Below are 22508 nucleotides of genomic sequence, written 5' to 3' on the forward strand. Positions count from 1 at the left end.
CTGTGTCCGTGTGTCCGTGTGTCCCTGTGTCCGTGTATCCATCCACCACCTCTGTCATCCCTATCCAGGCCATCTCCATCCCCTCCTTTTGGTGTCCGTCTGTCTGTCCCTCCATGGCTCTGTCTGCCCATCCTGCCCCCCCAGTCGACTCCTCCCCCTTTCTGTCCCCCTTTCCCCCTGTCCGTCTGTCCCCTCTGTCCATTCCTTTCCCATCCCTCTGTCCGTCTGTCCATCTCCATCCAGCCCCATCTGTCCATCTGTCTATCCCTTGATCCCACCATGTCCTCCCATGTCCCTCTGTCCATCCTGTGTCCATCCCCGTGTCCATCCTGAGTCCATCTGTCTGTCCCCATGTCCCTCCTGTGTCCATTTGTCCGTCCCCGTGTCCCTCTGTCCATCCCCGTGTCCATCTGTCCGTCCCGTGCCCCTCCCCCCGCAGGGTTTGGGGGTCTCTCGGGGTCTCTCGGGGTCCCCCGGGTTTCGGGGGGGGGGGCCGGAGCCGTTTAATCTCTTTTCTCTTTGTCTCCTCTCTCGCCCCTCCCCCCTCCCCTCCCCCCTCCCCTCCCCCTTCCCTCCCCCCCCGCCCGTGTGACCCCTCCCCCCTCCCCTCTCCCCCCCCTCCCGCCCCTCCCCCGCTCTCTCCCGCCTTTTCTTCCGGTGCTAAAAATAGAAGTGGAACAAAAAGGTAACACGGACCCCCTCGCTCCGGCCCCCCCCCCCGCCACCCCGACACCCCAAAACCCTCCTGACCCCCCCTAGACACCCCAAAACCCTCATGACCCCCAACCCCCCCGAACCCCCCCAAACCCATCCCAGACCCCCCAAACTCCCCCATCCCCCCCCCTCCGTATCGCTACAACCCCCAAATCCCCCCCCACACCCCGCCCCCCAAATTACCCTGAAGTGACCCCAAATTCTGATCCTGCCCCATTCCCAAATCCCTTCCCCACCCAAACCCCTGCCCCCCTCCCACTCCTCCCCACGCACCCCAAATTCCCTCTGCCCCCCAAACTCCTCAAGGCCACTCCCCCCCCTTTCCCTGAACCCCCCCAAATCCTCTCCCCTGCCCCCAATTCCCCTCCCCCCCTCCCCTCCCCCCCCCAGCTCCCCTCCCTTAATTCTCTCTCATTAAATTTGGGGGGACCCCCAGACCCCCCGTTGTTCCCCCGGGGGTCCCCGGGACCCCCCGAAACCTCCCCGGACCCCCTCCCCCAAAATCTTTTTGGGACCCCCTGAGGACCCCCCTTTTTGGGTCCCCCTTGGGGACCCTCAGAATTTGGGGGGGGTCACCTTCCCTCCCACCACCACACCCCCTCAATGGGGGGGTAGGGGCAATTCTGGGGGGACACCCCTCCCCTAAATCAGAACCCCCCAAAATATCCCCCTGAGGAGGGGCAGCTTTTGGGGTCAGGGGCAGTTTAGGTGGGTCAGGGGCAATTTTGGGGGGTCGGGGGGTCTGGAGGGGTAGTTTGGGTCAGTTTGGGTCAGCTGGGGTCAGTCAGGTTCATTTGGGGTCATTCAGGGGTCAGTTTGGGTCACTCAGGGGTCAGTTATGGGTTGAGAGTCACTTTGGGCCAGTTTTGGCAGTTTTGGGTCAATTTTAGTCAATTTGTGTCACTTTGGGTCAGCCATGGTCACTGAGGGGTCACTGAGGGGTCACTGAGGGTCACTCAGAGGTCACTGAGGGGTCACTGAGGGGTCACTCCAGGGTCACTCAGAGTCACTCAGGGTTCACTGAGGGGTCACTGAAGGTCACTCAGTGGTCACTTAGGGTCACTGAGGGTCACTGAGGAGTCACTGAGGAGTCACTGAGGGGTCACTCAGAGGTCGCTCAGGGGTCACTCAGGGGTCACTCAGAGGTCACTGAGGGGTTACTCAGAGGTCACTCGGAGGTCCTCAGTGGTCACTCCAAAGTCACTCAGAGGTCACTCAGGGGTCACTGAGGGGTTACTCAGGGGTTACTCAGGGGTTCCTCAGGGGTCACTCACTGGTCACTCAGGGGTCACTCAGAGGTCACTCAGGGGTCACTGAGGGGTTACTCAGGGGCCACTCAGGGTCACTCACTGGTCACTCAGGGGTCACTCAGAGGTCACTCAGGGTCTCTCAGGGGTCACTCACAGGTCACTCAGGGATCACTGAGGGGTTACTCAGGGGCCAGTCAGGGTCACTCACTGGTCACTCAGGGGTCACTCAGAGGTCACTCAAGGTCACTCAGGGATAACTCAGAGGTCAATCAGGGGTCACCCAGGGTCACTCGTGTTACACAGGGGTCACTCAGGGGTCACTCCCGGCTGCAGCCAGGGCATTGCCGCCCCCCCCCCCTCTGCTCCCTGCCCCGTGTCCGTCCGTCTGTCCGCGCGGGAGGGGAGTGCAGGGGGGCGGGGGCGGTGTAGGGGAGGGCGTGGCCTGGGAGGGGCGGGGCTGTGAGGGCAGGTGTGGGCGGGGACGGGGCGGGGCCGCGGTTTCTTCCCACAGGTGTCCGGAGCGGGGGGCGGGGGGCCCCTAACGTGTCTCTCTCCTCCTCCTCCTCCCGCAGGGCCCGGCCGAGCCCCCCCGGACCGCGGGGCCCCCCCGAGCCTGTGAGTCTCCCCTCCCCCACCCTCCCGGGACCCCCCCGAACTCCCCAAAAACCCCCGGGGGCAGCGTGGGGGCTGCGGGACGGCCGGGCCGGCACACCTGGATGGGCACATCCGGATGGGCGCACCTGGATGGGCTCGCCTGGATGGGCTCGCCTGGATGGCACATCTGGATGAGAACATCTGGATGGGCACACCTGGATGGGCACATCCGGATGGGCGCACCTGGATGGGCTTGCCTGGATGGGCACATCCGGATGAGAACATCTGGATGGTCACATCTGGATGGGCACATCCAGAAGGGTGCACCTGGATGGGCACATGTGGATCCTTGTGCACACCTGGATGGACACACCTGGATGGGCTCGCCTGGATGGGCACATCTGGATGGGCGCATCTGGATCCATGGGCACACCGGGATGGGCACACCTGGATGGGCACATCCGGATGGGCACATCTGGATCCTTGTGCACACCGGGATGGGCACACCTGGATGGGCTCACCTGGATGGGCTCACCTGGATGGGCTCGCCTGGATCCTTGTGCACACCTGGATGGGCTCACCTGGATGGGCTCGCCGGGATGGGCACATCTGGATGGGCGCATCTGGATCCATGGACACACCTGGATGGGCACATCTGGATCCTTGTGCACACTGGGATGGGCACACCTGGATGGGCACACCTGGATCCTTGTACATACCTGAGAGTATCTGAAGCTGTGCACACCTGGATCCTTGGGCTCACCTGGCCGTGCACACCTTGGGATGCACACGCCTGAATTCCTCTGCACACCTGGAGCCACATGCATCCCTGGGATGAGCACACCTGAGCACACCTGAGCTCTGCACACCAGGGTCTGTGCACACCTGTGCACACCTGAGCACTGCATACCTGAGCTCTGCACACCTGGGGCTGTGCACACCTGAGTTCTGCACACCTGGAGCTGTGCACACCTGGGCACACCTGAGCTCTGCACACCCGGGGCTCTGAACACCTGGGGCTCTGCCCTCACAGCTGTTCGTGCACACCTGGGTCCGGCTTCACACCCAGGTGTGCCCTGTGCACCCCCAGCCCCCGCATGCAATGGGGCAAAGGTGGGGCAATACACACACCTGGGCAGGTGTGACAATGACACACAGCTGGGCAGGTGTGACAATGACACACAGCGGTAAGCATGCACAGGTAACAGCCACAGGTGTGAACACAGAACAAAACAGATGTGGCAGCCACACCTGAGTGTGCAAATGTGTTTCTGCCTGAATGGACCTGTGCACACATCTGTGCTCATACCTATGCACACCCCTGTACTATCACCTGGTCACACCTGTGCTCACCTGTGCACCTGTGGACACACAAACACATGTGCTCATATCTGTGCACATATAAACACACCTGAACTAAAACCTGTGCATACACCTGTGCACTCATGAGCAATCTTGTGCTTACACCTGTGCACACACGAACACACCTGTGCTCACTTGTGCACACACGTGTGCTCACCTGTGTGCACAAACTCACCTGTGCTCACTTGTGCACACACCTGTGCTCACCTGTGTGCACAAACTCACCTGTGCTCACTTGTGCTTGCACCTGTGCTTGCACCTGTGCTCACAAACCTGTGCTCACATGAACACATCTGTGCTCACTTTTGCACACACCTGTGCTCACCTGTGTGCACACAAACACACCTGTGCTCACTTGTGCACACACCTGTGCTCACCTGTGTGCACAAACTCACCTGTGCTCACTTGTGCTTGCACCTGTGCGCACAAACCTGTGCTCACATGAACACACCTGTGCTCACCTGTGCGCACACACCCACAACCCCCTCGTGTAAATGTCCAGCAAGGTGAAGGTGTGCTCACACACGCGTGCAAATGAGCTCACCCAGGTGTGTGTGTGAGTGAACAGGTACGCACAGGTGAGGGAGCCTGCACAGGTGTGTGCACCCCTAGAACCGATGGGGTGTGTGTTCACACGTGTTCACACATGCACACGCACCTGTGACCACACACATCTGTGCTCACCTGTGAACACACAAACACATGTGTGTACACACCTGTGTGCACCTGTGCTTACCTGTGAACATGCAAACACAGCTGTGTTCACACCTGTGTACACCTGCACACACCTGTGCTCACACCTGTACTCACACAAACACGCCTGTGCTCACGCCTGTGCTCACCTGTGCTCACACCTGTACTCACACAAACACACCTGTGCTCATCTGTACATACACCTGTACACACACCTGTACACACACCTGTGCTTACGTGTACACACACCTGTGCTCACACCTGTGCTCATCTGTACGTACACCTGTACACACACCTGTGCACACACCTGTGCACATGTGTACACACACCTGTGCTCACACCTGTGCTCTCACCTGTGCTCACCTGTGCAGCCCCCCCGGTGACTCCACCCCTCCCCCTCACACCCCGGGCGGGGGGGGGGGGGGGGTCCAGGCCAGGCTGGGGGAGGGGACCCCACCCCAGGGTCCCTTTGGGTGGGGGGGACGGAGTCACATTTTTGGGGTGGGGGAGGGGACCCCGGTGTCCTCTGGGGGGTCCCAGCCTGGCCCTGCCCCCATGCCCCCTCCCCCTGCGCAGAGACCCCGCGGAGGGGGGGGGCGGGGGGTTGCGTTCGAAATTTTTTTTTGGGGGGGTGGGGTCTCTGCTCTGGGGGGGTCCCTCCCGTGTCCCCTCCCCCGTGTCCCCTCTCCCCTTCTCTCCCGCAGCTCTAACCCCCCCGTTTCTCTCCCCCAGCCTCTCTGCAGCCGGCGCCGGACATTGGGACCACGCGCGACCCCTCCCCCCCCCTCCCCCCCCCATCCCAAAACCGGGAGGGTCCCCCCAAATCTTCCCTCCCCCCTCAGAACCCCTCCCCCATCTCCCATTTCCCCCCCCCCCCCCCCCCCCCGTGTCTCCGTCGCGCTCGATCGTCCCTGGCTGTGGGCCCGGGGGGGGGGGGAGGGGAGGGGGAAGAGCCCCTCCCCCATTTAGGCCCCCCCCCCCAATTTGAGCCCCCCCCATGATTTAGGGCTCCCCCCTCAGGGTGCTGCACCCCCCGTCCCCCCGAAATAAAAGGGGGTCCCGGGTTCGCTGGGGTAGGGGGGCACGGCCCCCCCTTTTCGCCATTGCCGGGGGACAGTCGGGGTGTCCCCCTCCCACCCCCTCCCCTCCCCCATTCTGTCCCCTCTCCTCTGTCCCCTCCCCCGGATAAGGGACCCCCTCCCCCTCCCCCCTCCGTGTCCCACTCCCTCCCCCCGGGTCCCCAAACTTCCCCCCCCGGGGTTGGGGTCCCCCCCAACCCCCCGGTGGCACCCCCCCAGTCACTGATGGATCGCTTCTCTTTTCTCTCCTGTTCTCGCTGTCCCTCCCGTGTCTCCCCCGTGTCCCCCCCGTGTCCCCACTGTCTGTCCCCGTGTCGGTCCCCACGCCTGTCCCTGTGTCTGTCTGTCTGTCCCCTGTGTCCATCCTGCTGTCCCTGTCTGTGTCCCCATGTCTGCCCCCTCTTCTTCCATCTATCTGTCCTGCTGTCCCCCGTGTCCCCCCATCCACCCCTGTGTCCCCATGTCTGTCCCCATGACCGCCATCCATCCGTGTCCCCATGTCTGTCTGTCTGTCACTCCGTACCCGTGTCTGTCCCGAATCCCTGCCCCTCATCCATCCCCGTGTCCCTTTCCCTGTCCCCGTGTCTGTGCCCCCGTCCCCCCGCCCACCCCTCACCTTCCCCGTGTCCCCTTGTCCGTCCCCCCACGTGTCCCCCTGTCCGCCCCCACCCTCCCCGTGTCCCTCTGTCCATCCCCCCATCCACTCCCTATCCGTCCTCCGACCCTCCCGTGCCCCCCTCTCTTGTCCCCTCCGTGTCCCCCTGTCCGTCCCCTCACCCTCCCCGTGTCCTCCTGTCCGTCCCCCCTTCTCCCCTCATTCCCGTCCCCTCCCCGCAGTTTTCGTCTGCCCGGGGGTTCCTCAGCGCGTGGGGCCGGCTCTCTCCACGCACGAATCCCCGCACCAGGCGGGCGGTTGGTGCCGGGACCCGCTGCAGTCCGGGGACCGGCTCTACGTGCTGCCCTGGGTTCCGTACCGCACCGACACGCTCACCGAGTACGCGTCCTGGGCCGACCTGGTGGGAGCCCGGCCCGCGGCCACGCACCGCCTCCCGCACCGCGCCGACGGCACCGGCTTCGTGGTGTACGACGGCGCCGTGTTCTACAACAAGGAGCGCACCCGCAGCATCGTCAAGTACGACCTGAGGACGCGCATCAAGAGCGGCGAGACCGTGGTGGGAGCCGCCAACTACCACGACACGTCGCCTTATCGCTGGGGCGGCAAAACCGACATCGACCTGGCGGTGGACGAGGAGGGGCTCTGGGTTATTTACGCCACCGAGGGCAACGGCGGGCGGCTGGTGGTGAGCCAGCTGAACCCCTACACGCTGCGGCTTGAGGGCACCTGGGAGACGGGCTACGCCAAGCGAGCGGCCTCGGACGCCTTCATGGCGTGCGGGGTCCTGTACGTGGTGCGCAGCGTTTACCTGGATGACGACACGGAGCACCTGGGCAACGCTCTGGTCTACGCCTTCGACACGCGGCGCGGGCGCGGCTCGGCGCTGGCGCTGCCCTTCCCCAACCCGTACCAGTTCGTGGCCTCGGTGGGTTACAACCCCCGCGACAATCAGCTCTACGTGTGGAACAATCATTTCTTGCTGCGCTACGGACTCGACTTCGCGCCCCTGGACGGTGACGGTCAGCGGGGTGCGGGGGATGTCGGGGTGCGGATGTGGGGAGAGTCCTTGGAGGGAGAGCAGCGTGCCGGGGGGAGCCCTGGGGGTCCCGGTTAATTTTTGGGTTGCAGCCCCAAATACCTGGGGGGACCCCAGGGGTCCCAGTATATTTTTGGGGTGCAGCCCCAGGTACGTAGAGGAGCCCCAGATTTTTATGGGAAGCTCTGGGCGTCCCGGTTTATTTTAGGGGTGCAGCCCCAGGTACTTAGGGGAGCCCCAGGTAATTGGGGGCAGCCCTGGGCACTCCCGTTTTTTGGGGGGGTGCTGTGCTAGAGCCCAGAAGGAGCCCCAGACTTTAAGGGGGAGCCCTGGGGGTCCCGGTTTTATTTGGGGATGCAGCCCCAGAGCCCAGAAGGACCCCAGGTGTTTAGGGGCGAGCTCTAGCTTATTCTGGGGGGCCCTGGGGTTCCGGTTTACTTTTTGGGGTGTCACCCCCACACACCTGGGGGCAGCCCAGGGTGTCCAGGTGACTTTTGGTGTGCAGCCTCAGGCAGCACGGGGGAGCCCTGAGGGACTGGGTTTGGGGTTTTGGGGATCCCCCTGACGTGTGTGGGGGGAGCCCCCCAGCGCGGAGGTCCCAGTTCACTTTGGGGGGACACCGTGGGGGACACCCTGGGGGGTCTGGGGTCACTTTGGGGGGACCCCCAAGTTCTCGGGGGTACCTCCAGGAGGATTTTTGGGGGGTCCTGGTGTGCTCCCAATCCCTTGTGGGAATCCGGGGTCACTTTGGGGGGGGGAGTGGGGCATCAACCCCTTCCCCCCACATCGGTTGGGGGGGACCCCGTGGGGACTTCAGGGGGGTTCCTCAGACCCTGAACCCCTCCCCTCCCCCCCTCCTCTTTTTTGTCCCTCCCCCTCCCCCTCCCCCTCCAGGTCCGGTGACGACGGAACCGCCCAGCGCAGCCCCCCCACACCCCACGGCCCCCCCCAGCTCCGCCGCCCCCCCGTACCCCACCCCCACGGCCCGCCGGGGTCCCCTCACCCCGAGACCCCCCGGACCACCCCCGGGACCCCCCCCGGGCCCCGCTCACAGCGCCGCCACCCCGGGGGGGTCCCCGGGACCCCCCAACAGCGGCCCCGGGGCCCCGCCCCCCCCTCCCGCCGCCTCCCGCCGCCCGCCGGGGGGGCCCGGGGGGGGCTCGGGCGGGGGGTCCGGGGGGGTCTCGGGGTCAGGGGGGCCCGGAGGGGGTCCCGGGGGGGGCGGGGGTCGCCTGTGTGAGGCTCGGGAGGTGCGCAGGGTGCAATGGCCCGCGGCCCAGCAGGGGGCGCTGGTGGAGAGACCCTGCCCCAAAGGGACCCGAGGTGAACTGGGGGAACTGGGGGAACTGGGGGACTGGGGGGACGGGGGAACTGGCGGGACTGGGGGGACTGGGGGGCCTGGGGGAACTGGGGGGACTAGGGGGACGGGGGAACTGGCAGGACTGGGGGGACTGGGGGGCCTGGGGGACTGGGGGGACGGGGGAACTGGTGGGACTGGGGAGACTGGAGGAATTGAGGAGACTAGGGGAACTGGGGGGATGGGGGAACTGAGGGGCCTGGGGGGCCTGGGGGGACGGGGGAACTGGGGAGACTGGGGGGACTGGGGGAACTGGGGGGGTATGAGGTGAACTGGGGGTCATGGGGCAAAGGTGGAGAGACCCTCCCCACAGAGACCCGAGGTGAACTAGGTGAACTGGGGGGTACTGGGGGGTTTTGGGATGAAGGGTCCCCACAGGTATGGGGGCAGGACTGGGTTGGGTCTTCGGGGGATTCTGGTGACCAGTCAGATCCTGCTATGGGGGCTATGGGGGAACTGCGGGGCAATGGGGGATTTTGGGCTGGGTATTTTATGGGGTGGGGAGATGTGGGGGTTCCCCTAAACCCATCCCCCCCCTTTTTGCCCCCTCAGGCATCGCCTCCTTCCAGTGCCTGCTGGGTTTGGGGGTGTGGAACCCCCGCGGGCCCGACCTGAGCAACTGCACCAGCCCCTGGGTCAACCAGGTGGCCCAGAAGGTACCGGGGGAGGGGGACCCCAAAAACCAGGGCGCCCTCCGAAGGGGATACCTGTAAACAAAAATACCCCAAAACAGGGACCCCCAGAAATGGGGATACCCTCCCCACAAGCAGGGAGCCCCCATAACAGATATTCCCAGACCAGGTACCCCTCCCCCAAAAAAGAAAATGAGGAAACCCCCAAAATAGTGACCCCCTCAAAGGAAAACGGGGATACCTCAAAAATGGGGATTTCACCCCCCCCAACTGGGGACCCTCCCTGTCCCAGTGGCAATTCCCCCCTCCCCCACAGGTCCCCTGGGACCCCCAAACCCCTCCCTGGAGGATCCTGGGGTGTCTCTCCCTCTAGAGGGACCAACTGGAGGTGCTGATCCCCACTCAGGGGGTCCCCCAAACCCCCTGGAGGATATCGGGGAGCCCCTCCCTCACCTGAGGGTGCCCCCCCAGATCAAGAGCGGGGAGAACGCGGCGAGCATCGCGGGGGAGCTGGCGCGGCACACGCGGGGCCCGGTGTTCGCTGGGGACGTGAGCTCGGCCGTGCGGCTCCTGGAGCAGCTCCTGGACATCCTGGACGCGCAGCTCCAGGCGCTGCGGCCGCTCGAGAGGGAATCGGCCGGGAAAAACTACAACAAGGTGACACCCCAAAACTCGTATTTGGGGGTTCGGCCCAAATGGGGCCCCCAAAAACCTGGATTTGGGGGTTCAGCTGAAAAGGGGGACCTCAAAACCCAGATTTGGGGCTTTGGTCCAAAGGGGAACCCAATAATCCGGATTTGTGTGTTCAGCCCGAATGGGGGACCCCAAAACCTGGATTTGGGGGTTCGGTCCAAATGGGGACCCCAAAACGCAGATTTGGGGGTTCATCACCCTTGGAAGGTGGGAGTACCGAGGGGGGGTCAGGTGGGACTGAGGTGGGGGGCTCTGAGTCACAGCAAGAACCAGGGCACCCCAAACCCCAATTCTGGGGGTCACCCCATTGAGGGCTGGGAGGACCAAGGGGGAGCTCATGCCTGTGCCCCAATTTCGGGGTGCCCGTGCCTTTGGGGTTGGGATGTCCCTACTCCAGAACCTGCCCCTATTTTTGAGGGCCTGATTTTTGGGGTGTTATCCTGAATTTTGGGCTTGTCCTGCCCCATATCTTGAGGGACTCCTTTTCTAGAGATCAACCCTCCCCCCCCCCACTCCGATTTTTGGGGTGCCCTTGCCCAGAATTTTGGGGTCGCTCTGACAGGCCCCTCTCTTGTTCTGCATTTGGGACTCCTGCCCCAAGCATTGGGGGATTCCTCTTCTGGATTTTGGGGTGCCCCGGTGCAGTTTTTGGGGTCCCACCCCTTCACCTTGGGTGTCACCTCCCCAATTTTATTGTCCCCCCAGATGCACAAGCGGGAGCGAACCTGCAAGGATTACATAAAGGTGAGGGGGTGTGGCCTTCAGGGGCGTGGCCACGAACAATGGGAGGGGCTTGTGTGGGTGTGGTCAGGGTGGGCTGGACAGGGGTTTATTGGGAGGGGTGGGGTCTGCATGGGTGTGGCTCAGGGGAGATGATTTTAGGTGGGTGGGGCTTTGGGAGATGGGCGTGGTCATCACAGGTGGAGCCTGGGGAGTTGGTGGTGGTCCTGGATGGACATTTCCTGTGCGTGTGGTCTGGGTGGGGCTGTCCTTGGGTGTGTCCCTTTGGGTGTGTCCCCTGGCTGTGTCCCCCGGCTGTGTCCCCGTGGGTGTGTCCCTGTGGGTGTGTCCCCCGCCTGTGTCCCTGTGGGTGTGTCCCGTGGGTGTGTCCCCGTGGGTGTGTCCCTGTGGGTGTGTCCCCGTGGGTGTGTTCCCCGGCTGTGTCCCCGTGGGTGTGTCCCCCGGCTGTGTCCTCTTGAGTGTGTCCCCGTGGGTGTGTCCCCGTGGGTGTGTCCCTGTGGGTGTGTCCCCCGGCTGTGTCCCACCCCTCCGCACTCCCCAGGCCGTGGTGGAGGCCGTGGACAATCTGCTGCGGCCGGAGGCTCTGGAGTCGTGGCGGGACATGAACGGCTCGGAGCAGGCGCACACGGCCACCATGCTGCTGGACGTGCTCGAGGAAGGCGCCTTCCTGCTCGCCGACAACGTCAAGGAGCCCGCGCGCTTCCTGGCCGCCCGACAGAACCTGGGTCAGCCCCCGGGGACCCCCGCCCGCATCGCTGGGCGGTCACCCCCAACCCCTCCCCGGCGAGTCCAGGGGCCTCTCCCAGCTCCTGACCCCTGCCCAGATCAGCTCCCGCCCCCCGAGTCCTGCCTGGAGACCCCCACCCGAATTCCCTGAGCATCGGGGGTCTCCTGCGGGGGACGCGCATCTGGTTGCCGCTGTTATTCCCATGTTTTGCTGTGGTTTCCTGTGTTATTCCCGTGTTTCTCCATGGTTTCCTGTGTTATTCCTGTGTTTTGCCATGGTTTCCTGTTTTATTCCCATGTTTTTTGTGTGTTATTCCCATGTTTCTCCATGGTTTCCTGTGTTATTCCAGTGTTTCTCCATGGTTTCCTCTGTTATTCCCGTGTTTTGCCATGGTTTCCTGTGTTATTCCCATGTTTTTCCATGTTGTTCCTGTTTTATTCCCATGTTTTTTGGGTGTTATTCCTTTGTTTTTCTGTGGTTTCCTCTCTTTATTCCTTTGTTTTTCTGTGGTTTCCTGTGTTTTCCCATGTTTCTCCATGTTTTTCCTTTTTTATCCCCATGTTTTCCTGTGTTATTCCCGGGTTTTTCCATGGTTTCCTGTGGTTTGCCATGATTTCCTGTGTTATTCCCATGTTTCTCCATGTTTTTCCTTTTTTATCCCCATGGTTTCCTGTCTTATTCCTTTGTTTTTCCATGGTTTCCTGTCTTATCCCCATGTTTTCCTGTGTTATTCCCGTGTTTTTCCATGTTTTCCTGTCTTATTCCCGGGTTTTTCCAGGTTTTCCTGTTTTATTCCCATGTTTTCCTGTTCTATTCCCATGTTTTTCCTGTGTAATTCCGTGTTTTTCCGTGCTGTCCCACTTTTCATATTTTTCATGGTTTTTTTCCGTGTTTTCTATATCTTTTCCCATGTTTTCCACTTTCCCCCATATTTTCCATGTTTTTTCCCATATTTTATTCATGTTCTTCCATGTTTTCCACATCCTTCCATATTTCCATTTTCCTCATATTTTCCATGCTTTCCATGATTTTCCATGTTTTTCATGTTTTTTTCCTGTATTTTCCATGTTTTACTGTATTTGCCATGTTTTTTCCATATTTTCCATATATTTTCCACTTTTTCCACGGGTTTTCCCCCATGTTTTCTATGTTATTTTTTTAATGTTTTCCATTATTTTTTCCCATATTTTTAATGGATTTTTTCTAGGTTTTATTTTTTTTTTCAAGTTTTCCATGGGTTTTTTTCCATGATTTTTATATTGGGTTTTTTTTTTCATGTTTTCTATGTTTTTTTCCCCCCTATTTCCCATGGTTTTTCCATGTTTTCTATGTTTTTTTCCCCATATTTTCCATGTTTTTTTCATGTTTTCTATGTTTTTTTTCCCCCATATTTTCCACGTTTTTTTCATGTTTATGTTTTTTCCCATATTTTCCATGTTTTCTATGTTTTTTTTCCCCCCATATTTCCCATGGTTTCTCCATGTTTTCTATGTTTTTACCCCATATTTTCCATGGTTTTTTTCATGTTTTCTATGTTTTTTCCCATATTTTCCATGTTTTTCATGTTTTTCCCCCATATTTTCCACGTTTTTTTCATGTTTATGTTTTTTCCCATATTTTCCATGTTTTCTATGTTTTTCCCCCCATATTTTCCATGTTTTCTATGTTTTTTTCCCCCATATTTTCCATGTTTCCTTTATGTTTTCTATGTTTTTCCCCCGTATTTTCCATGTTTTCTGTTTTTCCCCCATATTTTCCATGTTTTTTTCATGTTTTCTATGTTTTTTTCCCCATATTTCCCATGTTTTTTCCAAGTTTTCTATGTTTTTTCCCATTTTTTTCTATGCAGTTTTCCCCCATGCCTTCCCCTGTTTTCCGGGTGTTTTCCCACGCGTTTTTCCCACATTTCCCACGTTTTTTGCCCTGTTCCTGGCAGTGCTGGAGGTGTCGGTGCTCAACACGGAGGGGCCACTGCAGGAGCTCGTGTTCCCCCAGGAGCTGGGGGGTGACGGCTCCATCCAGCTCTCGGCCAGCACCCTCAAACAGAACAGCAGGAACGGTGAGGGGGGCAACGTCTGGGGGGATTTGGGGGAATTTGGGGTACAGGAGGGACACTCAGAACAGCAGGAATGGTGAGAGGGGAACGTTTGGGGGGATTTGGGGGAATTTGGGGGAAATTTTAGGTACAGGAGGGACCCTCAGAACAGCAGGAATGGTGAGAGGGGAATGTTTGGGGGGATTTGGGGGTTTTGGGGTACAGGAGGGACCCTCAGAGCAGCAGGAATGGTGAGGGGGGGAATGTTTGAGGAATTTGGGGGTCCCAGGGAGAGTTTGGGGGTCCCTGGGGGGTTTGGGGGTACAGGGGACACCTGGAGAGCAGCAGGAGCTGTGAGGGGGGAACATTTGGGAGAATTTGGGGGAATTTGGGGGGTTTTAGGGTACAGGAGGGACCCTCAGAGCAGCAGGAATGGTGAGGGAGGGTCTCTTAGCTCCTGCTCCCCCAGGGGTGGTGAAGGGGGGGGGGTCTGACTTGTTTGGGGTGATTTTGGGGTGTTTTTGGGGTGTTTTTTGGGTATCTCTCACCTGCTGTTCCCCCCTCCAGTGGTTGTGAATGGGGATCTGGCTGGTTTGGGGGTGTTTTTGGGGTGTTTTTGGGGGTGTTTCTCACCCATTGTCTCCCCAGGGGTGGTGAAGGTCGTCTTCATCCTGTACAACAACCTGGGGCTGTTCCTGCCCACGGAGAATGCGACCGTGCGGCTGGGGGGGGATGGGGGGTCCCGCGCCCCCCAACTCGTGGTCAACTCCCAGGTCATCGCCGCCTCCATCAACAAAGAGTCCAGCAGGGTCTTCCTGCGGGACCCCGTGGTCTTCACCCTGCCCCACCTTGAGGTGTGACCCCCAAAAACACACCCAGACCCCCTAAACCCCCCTCCTGCCCCCCAGAACCCCCAAACCTGCGCCTAGAGACCCCAGATCCCTGGCCCTGGGGCATCCCAAACTTTCCCAGGATCCACCTTCGAGGTCTTCAGCCTGCCCCAGGTGGGACCCCCGGTGCCCTCAAAAACTCACCCAGACCCCCATAACCACACCCAGGGCCTGGGAGCCCCTCGGGTGCCCCAAAATCCCACCCAGACCTCCAAAACCCACACCGAGAGCTCCCCCCCAAACCTCCCAGGACCTGTCATTTCCAGCCCAGACCCCCAGGCCAAGAACAACTTCGAGAGCAGCTTCTGGAATTACTGGGATTGGGGGCCTCTCCCTCTCTTTGGGACCCCCTGGGACCCCAATTTCCCCTCTTTTCCCCCTGACCCTCCACTGCTCCCCATTTTGCCCCCATTTTTTCCCCCATTTCCTCCCGTCCCAGACCAAGAACCACTTTGGGGCCAACTGCTCCTTCTGGAATTACTCGGAGCGCTCCATGGCCGGGCACTGGTCGAGCCAGGGCTGCCGCTTGCTGCGCTCCAATGGCACCCACAGCTCGTGCGCCTGCAGCCACCTGACCAACTTCGCCCTGCTGATGGCCCGCACTCAGAGCGTGAGTGGCACCTGGGCACGACTGGGGGCACCTGGGAAACACCTGGGGGCACCTGGGAAACACCTGGGTATGGCTGGGGACACCTGGGATACACCTGGGATACATGTGGGGGCACCTGGGATAAACCTGGGCATGGCTGGGCACACCTAGGATACACCTGGGGGCACCTGGGATAAACCTGGGTACAGCTAGGCACACCTGGGCATGGCTGGGCACACCTGGGATAAACCTGGGGCCACCTGGGATGCACACCTGGGGGCACCTGGGGTACACGTCTGTACAGCTGGGCACACCTGGGATACACCTGGGTACACCTGGAATACACACCTGGGCATGGCTAAGCACACCTAGGGGCACCTGGGATACACACCTGGGCATGGCTGGGAACACCTGGGGGCACCTGGGATAAACCTGGGGGCACCTGGGATACATCTGTGTATGACTGGGCACACCTAGGCATGGCTGGATACACCTGGGACATGTGGGGCACACCTGGGCACACCTGGACACACTGACATACCTGGGTACACCTGGGACAGGCCAGAGACACAACAGGGACGCACCTTGGTCCACCTGGGTACACCTGGGACTAGCCAGGGACACACCTGGGAACACTCTTGGGATATGTGGGGCACACCTGGGCATACACCCACACACCTGGTGACACCTGACCAACTTCACCCTGCTGATGGCTCAGACACAGAGTGTGAATGACACACCTGAGCACACCTGGGCGGGGATCTTGGTGGCCCTTGTCCCCTCCTGGTGGCCCCTGCCCCTGCCTGGATCCAGATGACCCCTAATCCCCAGTCATGCCCAGAATTCCCATTTTTGTGCTGTTTCCAGTTCCCGGGGCGGCTGAACGAGGTGCTGCTGTCAGTGATCACCTGGGCAGGGATCCTGGTGGCCCTGCTGTGCCTGGGCCTGTCCATCTCGGCCTTCTGCTGCCTGCGGGGGCTGCCCTCGGAGCGCACCACCATCCACAAGAACCTGTGCATCAGCCTCTTCCTCGCCGAGCTGCTCTTCCTCGTGGGCATTGACAAGACGCAGTACCAGGTGAGGCTGGCACACCTGGGACTCTGGGGGGACATCCCATGGCACACCTGGGACACCTGGGACCCCCAAAGAAGCACCCATAGCACCCCTCTTGCTGTTCTTGTCCCTGTCCCTGCCCCTGCCTCCACAATGCACCCACTGTCACTGCAGGTAACTTGTCCTATATCTGGGGGGTCGCCACTGTCCCTGTCCCCACAATGTCCCCATCCCTGCAGGTGGCCTGTCCCATACTGGGTATTCCCTGTCCCTGTCCCCTGTCCCTGTCCCCCTCCCTGTCCCTGTCCCCCTGTCCCCATCCCTGTCCCTGTCCCCATCCTTGTTCCCTGTCCCATCTTTGGGCACTCCCTGTCCCCCTGTCCCCATCCCTGTCCCCTCACTGTCCCCACCTGCAGGTGGCCTGTCCCATCTTTGCGGGGCTGCTGCACTACTTTTTCCTGGCGTCGTTCTCGTGGCTGTGCCTGGAGGGGGTTCACCTGTACCTGCTGCTGCTCGAGGTGTTTGACAGTGACCCCAGCCGCCGCAAGTACTACTACGCAGGGGGGTACTGCTTCCCCGCCGTCGTTGTCGCCGTTGCCGCCGCCGTCGACCACCGCAGCTACGGCACCGACCAGGCGTGAGCGGGCACTGCCGGGGCTGGGGCAGGGCTGGGGCAGGGCTGGGCGGAGGTGGGACATGGCTGGGGCGGGGCTGAGGTGTGCTCACGGTGTGGTCAGGGTGTGGTCAGAGTGTGCCTGGGGTGTGGTCAGGGTGTGGTCAGGGTGGACCTGGAGTGTGGTCAGGGTATGGTCAGAATGTGAGCAAGGTGAGGTCAGGGTGTGGTCAAGGTGTGGCCAGGGTGGAGCTGGGGGTGTGTGGTTGGGGTGGAGCTGGGGTGTGGTCAGGGTGTGGTTAGGGTGGACATGGGATGTGGTCGGGGTGTGGCCAGAATGGAACTGGAGTGCGACTGGGTTGTGGTCAAGGTGGAGTCAGGGTGTGGTTAGGGTGTGGTCAAGGAGTGGTCAAGGTGTGGTCAGTGTGTGGTTAGGGTGTGACCAGGATGGAGCTGGGGCTGGGTCTTCCCCCAGCATGGAAGGGCTTGGGCATGACCAGGTGTGAATGGAAGGACTGGGGCGGGGCTTGAATCAGTGGGCGTGGCCTGATTTGGAGGGAGTGGCTTGGTCTGGAGCTTCCCTATTGGGAGTGACAGGTGTGGCTCGAGGGGCTGGGGGCGTGTCCTGAGCCAGGGGGCAGGGCTTGAAGCAGGGAGGGGCCACAGGTGCAGCAGTGGGACTCACCAGGTGTGCATGGGGGCTGGGGGGAGGGGCGGGGTCTGATCGATGGGGGCGTGGTCTCACCTGTTTGGGCGGGGCAATTCCTCCATGATTAACGTGTCCCTGGCAGGTGCTGGCTGCGGGTGGACAATTATTTCATTTGGAGCTTCATCGGCCCTGTGGCCTTCGTCATCCTCGTATGGGGGGACTTGGGGGGCTCGGGGGACACTGGGGGGGCTTTGGGGCACTGGGAGACCAGGGATGGACCTTCCTCATCCTCACACGGGGGGATGGGGGGCTCGGAGGGTTTGGGAATCTGGGGATGGATCTTCCTCATCTGGGGGCTGGAGGTACCCCAGGGGTGTGGGAATTGTGCCATGGGGCAGCTGTGGGTTCTCAAAGTGTGTCTGGGTTCCCACAATGGGTCTGGGGTCCCACAGTGGGTCTGGGGTCCTGCAGTGGGTCTGGGGTCTCCCCATGGCTCAGGCCAGGTCTCCCCATGGCTCTGGGGTCCCACAGGTGACACTGGTGTTCCTGCTGGTCACTCTGCACAAGATGCTGCGCAGCTCAGCCGCCCTCAAACCTGACTCCAGCCGCCTGGACAGCATCAGGTGGGGCCCCCCAAATGGGGGGATCCCAAACAGGACCCCTGAACTGGGAGGGATGGACCCCACATGGGACCCCTGATAGGCACCTACAAATGGGGGGGACCCCAAATGAGGCCCCCGTGTTCAGGGCCTCCCGTACAGGACCCCAAATGGGGCAGAGAGGGATCCCCAGAATGGGACCCCAACTCCCCTGGAACTCCCTGGTCGTGGGTGCTGGGGATCCCAGTCCCTCCCAGACCTTCCCAGTGCCCTCCAATGCCCCCCAGTGCCCCACAGTATCCTCCGAGTGCCTTCCAATGCTCTCCAGTGCCCTCCCAGTCACTCCCACTGCCCCCCAGTTCCCTCCAGTACCCTCCCAGTGTCCCCCCTAGTGCCTCTCAGAGCCCCCCCACTACCCTCACAGTCACTCCCAGTCCCTCCCAGTGCCTTCCAATGGCCTCCTGTACCATCCCAGTCCCTCCCAGTTTACTCATTCAAGCTCTCTGGGAGTCCCACTGCTCCCTACTCCCCTCCCAGTGCTCCCCAGTCCCTCCCGGTCCATCCCAGTGCCTCCAGCTGACAGCGGGTGCCCTGCAGGTCGTGGGCACTGGGGGCCATCGCGCTGCTGCTGCTGCTGGGGCTCACCTGGGCCTTCGGGCTCCTGTTTGTCACCCGCGAGTCGGTGCTGACAGCGTCACTGTTCACGGCCTGCAACGCCCTGCAGGGCACCTTCATCTTCCTCTTCCACTGTGCCCTCCAGAAGAAGGTGTGGGGGGAAATGAGGGGCACTGGGAGGGACAGGGAGGGCACTGGGAGACCCCAGAAATCAGGAATTAAGGGACTGGGAGGCACTGGGAGGACACTGGGAAACACTGGGAGACCACAGAGATCAGGAATGAAGGGATTGGGAGGGGACTGGGAGGCAGTGGGAGACCCCAGAGATGAGGAGTTAAGGGACTGGGAGGGCACTGGGAGGCACTGGGAGATGCCAGAGATCAGGAATGAATGGACTGGGATGACACTGGGAAGCACTGGAAGACGCCAGAGATCATGAACAAGGGGACTGGGAGGGTACTGGGAGCAACTGGGGAGGCGGTTGGAGGCACTGGGACAGTAATGGGTGTGGCTAGTGGGTTGTTACTGGTGGGCCCCCCAGTTGCACCAGGAGCTCAGGAAGTGTTTATGGCACTGAGGGCACTGGGAGCTTACTGGCAGTTCTTGGGGATCACTGGTGTGTTACTGGTGTGTTACTGGTGTGTTACTGGTGTTCCCCAGGTGCACCGGGAGCTCAGCAAGTGCCTGCGGCACTCAGGGTGTTGCCTCAGGGGCCCCCCCGGGACCTCCCTGGGCGCCCTCAAACCCTCGGCCGCCCGCGCCCACCCGCGGTACTACAGTGGCACCCAGGTGGGGACCCCCAAAAACACCCCAAGAACACCCCAAAAAACCCCCAAAAACCTCCCCCAAAAAGCTTCCCTAAACCCCACCCCTGATACTAAAGCAGCACCCACGTGCCTGTCAATCACAGAGGCCACCTGTCAATCACAGAGGCCGCCTGTCAGTCACTCCTGTCAGTCCCACACAAACCCCCCCACCACCCCATAGCCCCCCACATAACCCCCCCAAAATCACACCCAGTACTGCAGAAGAACCCAGGTGGGGACCACCATCCCCTCCCCTCCTCCAAAGACCCCTCACCCCAAAAAACCCAAAACCCCATGGACCCAAAAACTTCCTCAGACCCCAGCAGGCTGCGGGTGCTGGATGTGGGGACACCTCGAAGGTATCCTGGGGTGTCTGGGGGGAGCCCAGGGCGGGTTCCAGTGTGGTTTTTGGGGACAGGGGTTCCGGGGGTCTCAGCCCCACCACTGTGCCCCCAGAGCCGGATCCGGAGGATGTGGAATGACACGGTCCGGAAACAGACGGAGTCAAGTTTTATGGGGGGGGACCTGAACAGTACCCCAACCTTGAACCGAGGTGAGACACTCCCCAAAAAACACCTCAAAGCCCCCCTACCCTGAACAGAGGTGAGACCCCACTTCACAGACCCCCAGAGACCCCCAGGGACCCCCCACAAACCCCCAGAGACCATCCTCCACCCTGAACAGAGGTGAGTCCCCACTTCACAGACACCCAGAGACCCCCAGGGACCCCCAAAAACCCCCAGAGACCATCCTCCACCCTGAACAGAGGTGAGTCCCCACTTCACAGACACCCAGAGACCCCCGGAGACCCTCCCCAAAAACCTCCAGGGACCATCCTCCACCCTGAACAGAGGTGAGACCCCAAGAACCACCCAGAGACCCCCAGGGACCACCCTTCACCCTGAACAGAGGTGAGACCCCACCCCAGAGACCCCAAAGACACAAAGACCTCCAGGGTGGGTCCCCAAAGACCCCCAGGACCCCTTTCCAGACCCCCTGAGACTCCCCATCCCCCAGAACCCCTCTGGGACACCTCTGGGATACCTTCAGACCCCCTGGGACCCCCAGGAACCCCCAGCCCCCCATGTGTGACCCTCCCCCCTCTCTGCAGGGTCTCACCTCCTGCCCAACCCGGTGCTGCCGCCGCGGGGGGGGTCGAGTCCCTACAACACCCTCCTGGCTGAGGGGGGGGGCTTCACCCCTGCCTCCCCCCCTGCCTTCACTGCCCCAGGTGGGTCTGGGGGGGGAACTACGCCCCCCCCAAAAATCCTCGGGACCCCTCAAAACCCCCAGGATCCTCCCACTAATCCTCTGAGTGTTCCTCCCTCCGTGGGTGGGTTTGGGGGGGTCCTGGGTTCTCCCACCCTGAACACCCCAGTTTCAGCCCCAACTGCCCCCCCCAAAATCTCCCCACACCCCCCTGGATCCCCCCCCAAAATCCCCACACAGCCCCTGCCCACCTCCCCTCCCCCAGGGTGGGAATGGGGGGGATTTTCCTGCTCCCCCCAGCTGCCCCCAACCATTTGCCCCCCCCCCCAACTTCCCCACAGCCCCACACCCCCCATGGAGAGGGACAGGGAGGTCTTGACCCCACACAACCCTCCCTCCCTCCCCCGGGGGCCAAATTCCTCCCAGTGTCCCCCAGATGTTCCACATGGGGGTGCTGAGGAATGGGGGCAGCTCAGGGGGGAAACTGGGGGTCCTGGCTGGATCAGGATACCCCCTAAGTGCTGTCTCTGTCCCCAGGGAGCTTCCGCGACACCAGTAAGTGCCCCCTCTCCCGACCCCCCCATGTTACCCCCGTGCCCTCTCCTTGTGCCCTCCCAGCCCCACCCCTGGACACCCCCACAGACCCCCCCGTTTGCCCCCCACCTAAATAATCCCCCTCCCCCTCAAACCCCTATGGCCCTCCAGGCCCACTCAGTGATCCCCCCAACCCCCATTTGACCCCCAGGTCCCTCAAGTGATGCCCCAAACCCTGACCCAATCCCCCAGATCCTCCCACTGATCCCTCCAAACCTTTCATAACCCCCATATCCCCCTATATCTCCCCAGCCCTACAGAATGACAACCCCAATCCACCCCAATGACCCCCCTACTGACTCCCCAATTCCCCCAATGACCCCTGCAATGACCCCCCTAATCCCCCGTATGAATGCCCAGAGCCACTAATGACCACCCAAGCTCACCAATGACCCCCCACTGACCCCGTCAATGATCCCCACAGATGCACCCACTGTGACTCCCCCTCCCAATAACCCCCTAAAACTCCCCGGATCTTCTCCCCAGATGCCCCCCAACCTCCCCCACTGACCCACACCCCCCCCCCCCCCCCCCCATTCCCACAGAACCACCCCGGGAGCCCCCGGAGCCGCTACCCCTCAACGGCAATTTCAACAACAGCTACAGCCTGCGGGGGGGCCCCGAGGGGGGGCCCGGGGGGGTCGCCCCAGGCCGGGGGGCTTGCCCGGGGGCGGCCCCCCCAGACCCGGCGGCGCTGGAGAAGATGATTATCTCAGAGCTGGTGCACAACAACCTGCGGGGAGGGGGCTCCTCGCACGGGGGGGGCCCTCCCCCACCACCGCCACCACCCCCGCCGCCCCCCCCGCCACCCGCCGAGCCCCCCCCCGGAGCCCCCGAGCTGGGGCTGCTCTACCAGGAGCTGGCTCGGGGGGGGCCGGGTGGGCTGGGACCTCCCCCCGACCCCCCCCGCGACCCCCGGCATCCCCCCCCGCCTCGGGACTACCCCGACAGCAGCCCCGAGGGGCCCCCCCCAGCACCCCCCTACCTGGGGGGACCCCCCCGTGCGCCCCCCCCCAACCGCCGGCACAGCCCCGAGACCTTCGGGGGCCCCGAGGGGGGCGTGGGAGGGGTCGAGCCCGATGGGCAGATGCAGCTGGTGACCAGCCTGTGAGACCGCCGGGCAGGGGGGCACGCCGAGCCCCCCATTGCGCCAGGGGCCGGGGGCACGTGGGGGGCCCGAGGTCATGGTGGGTCCCCCCCTTTGCGATGGGGTCTGGCCTCGCACGACGATGTGGCCAGGGGGGGACATGGGGGGCAGGGCTTGCACGAGGACCACCCCCTCGCTGGAGGCTGCGGGGGCACACAGGGGTCTGGCCCAGAGCAATGACCCCCCCCGGCACGAGGACGAGGCCTCGCGCCGGG

General features: G+C 61.9%; 1 protein-coding gene across 1 annotated transcript in view; it reads left to right on the forward strand.

Moving 5' to 3' along the window:
* LOC134055424 (adhesion G protein-coupled receptor L1-like) overlaps positions 1-22257 on the forward strand; it is a 31192-nt gene extending 8935 nt beyond the window's left edge. The window contains exons 5-25 of the mRNA XM_062511761.1: positions 671-685; positions 6530-7361; positions 7437-7585; positions 8239-8667; positions 9254-9357; positions 9805-9990; positions 10732-10770; positions 11309-11492; positions 13431-13553; positions 14178-14383; positions 14859-15029; positions 15876-16085; positions 16478-16698; positions 17466-17532; positions 17855-17946; positions 18520-18688; positions 19198-19326; positions 19800-19897; positions 20447-20574; positions 21090-21107; positions 21692-22257. Coding sequence (XP_062367745.1) covers positions 671-685; positions 6530-7361; positions 7437-7585; positions 8239-8667; positions 9254-9357; positions 9805-9990; positions 10732-10770; positions 11309-11492; positions 13431-13553; positions 14178-14383; positions 14859-15029; positions 15876-16085; positions 16478-16698; positions 17466-17532; positions 17855-17946; positions 18520-18688; positions 19198-19326; positions 19800-19897; positions 20447-20574; positions 21090-21107; positions 21692-22257 — 4136 coding nt within the window. The remainder of the gene's footprint in view (positions 1-670; positions 686-6529; positions 7362-7436; positions 7586-8238; positions 8668-9253; positions 9358-9804; positions 9991-10731; positions 10771-11308; positions 11493-13430; positions 13554-14177; positions 14384-14858; positions 15030-15875; positions 16086-16477; positions 16699-17465; positions 17533-17854; positions 17947-18519; positions 18689-19197; positions 19327-19799; positions 19898-20446; positions 20575-21089; positions 21108-21691) is intronic.
* The last annotated feature ends 251 nt before the right edge of the window (positions 22258-22508 follow it).

This window comes from Cinclus cinclus, chromosome 32 (assembly GCF_963662255.1).
Source record: "Cinclus cinclus chromosome 32, bCinCin1.1, whole genome shotgun sequence".
NCBI lineage: Eukaryota > Metazoa > Chordata > Aves > Passeriformes > Cinclidae > Cinclus > Cinclus cinclus.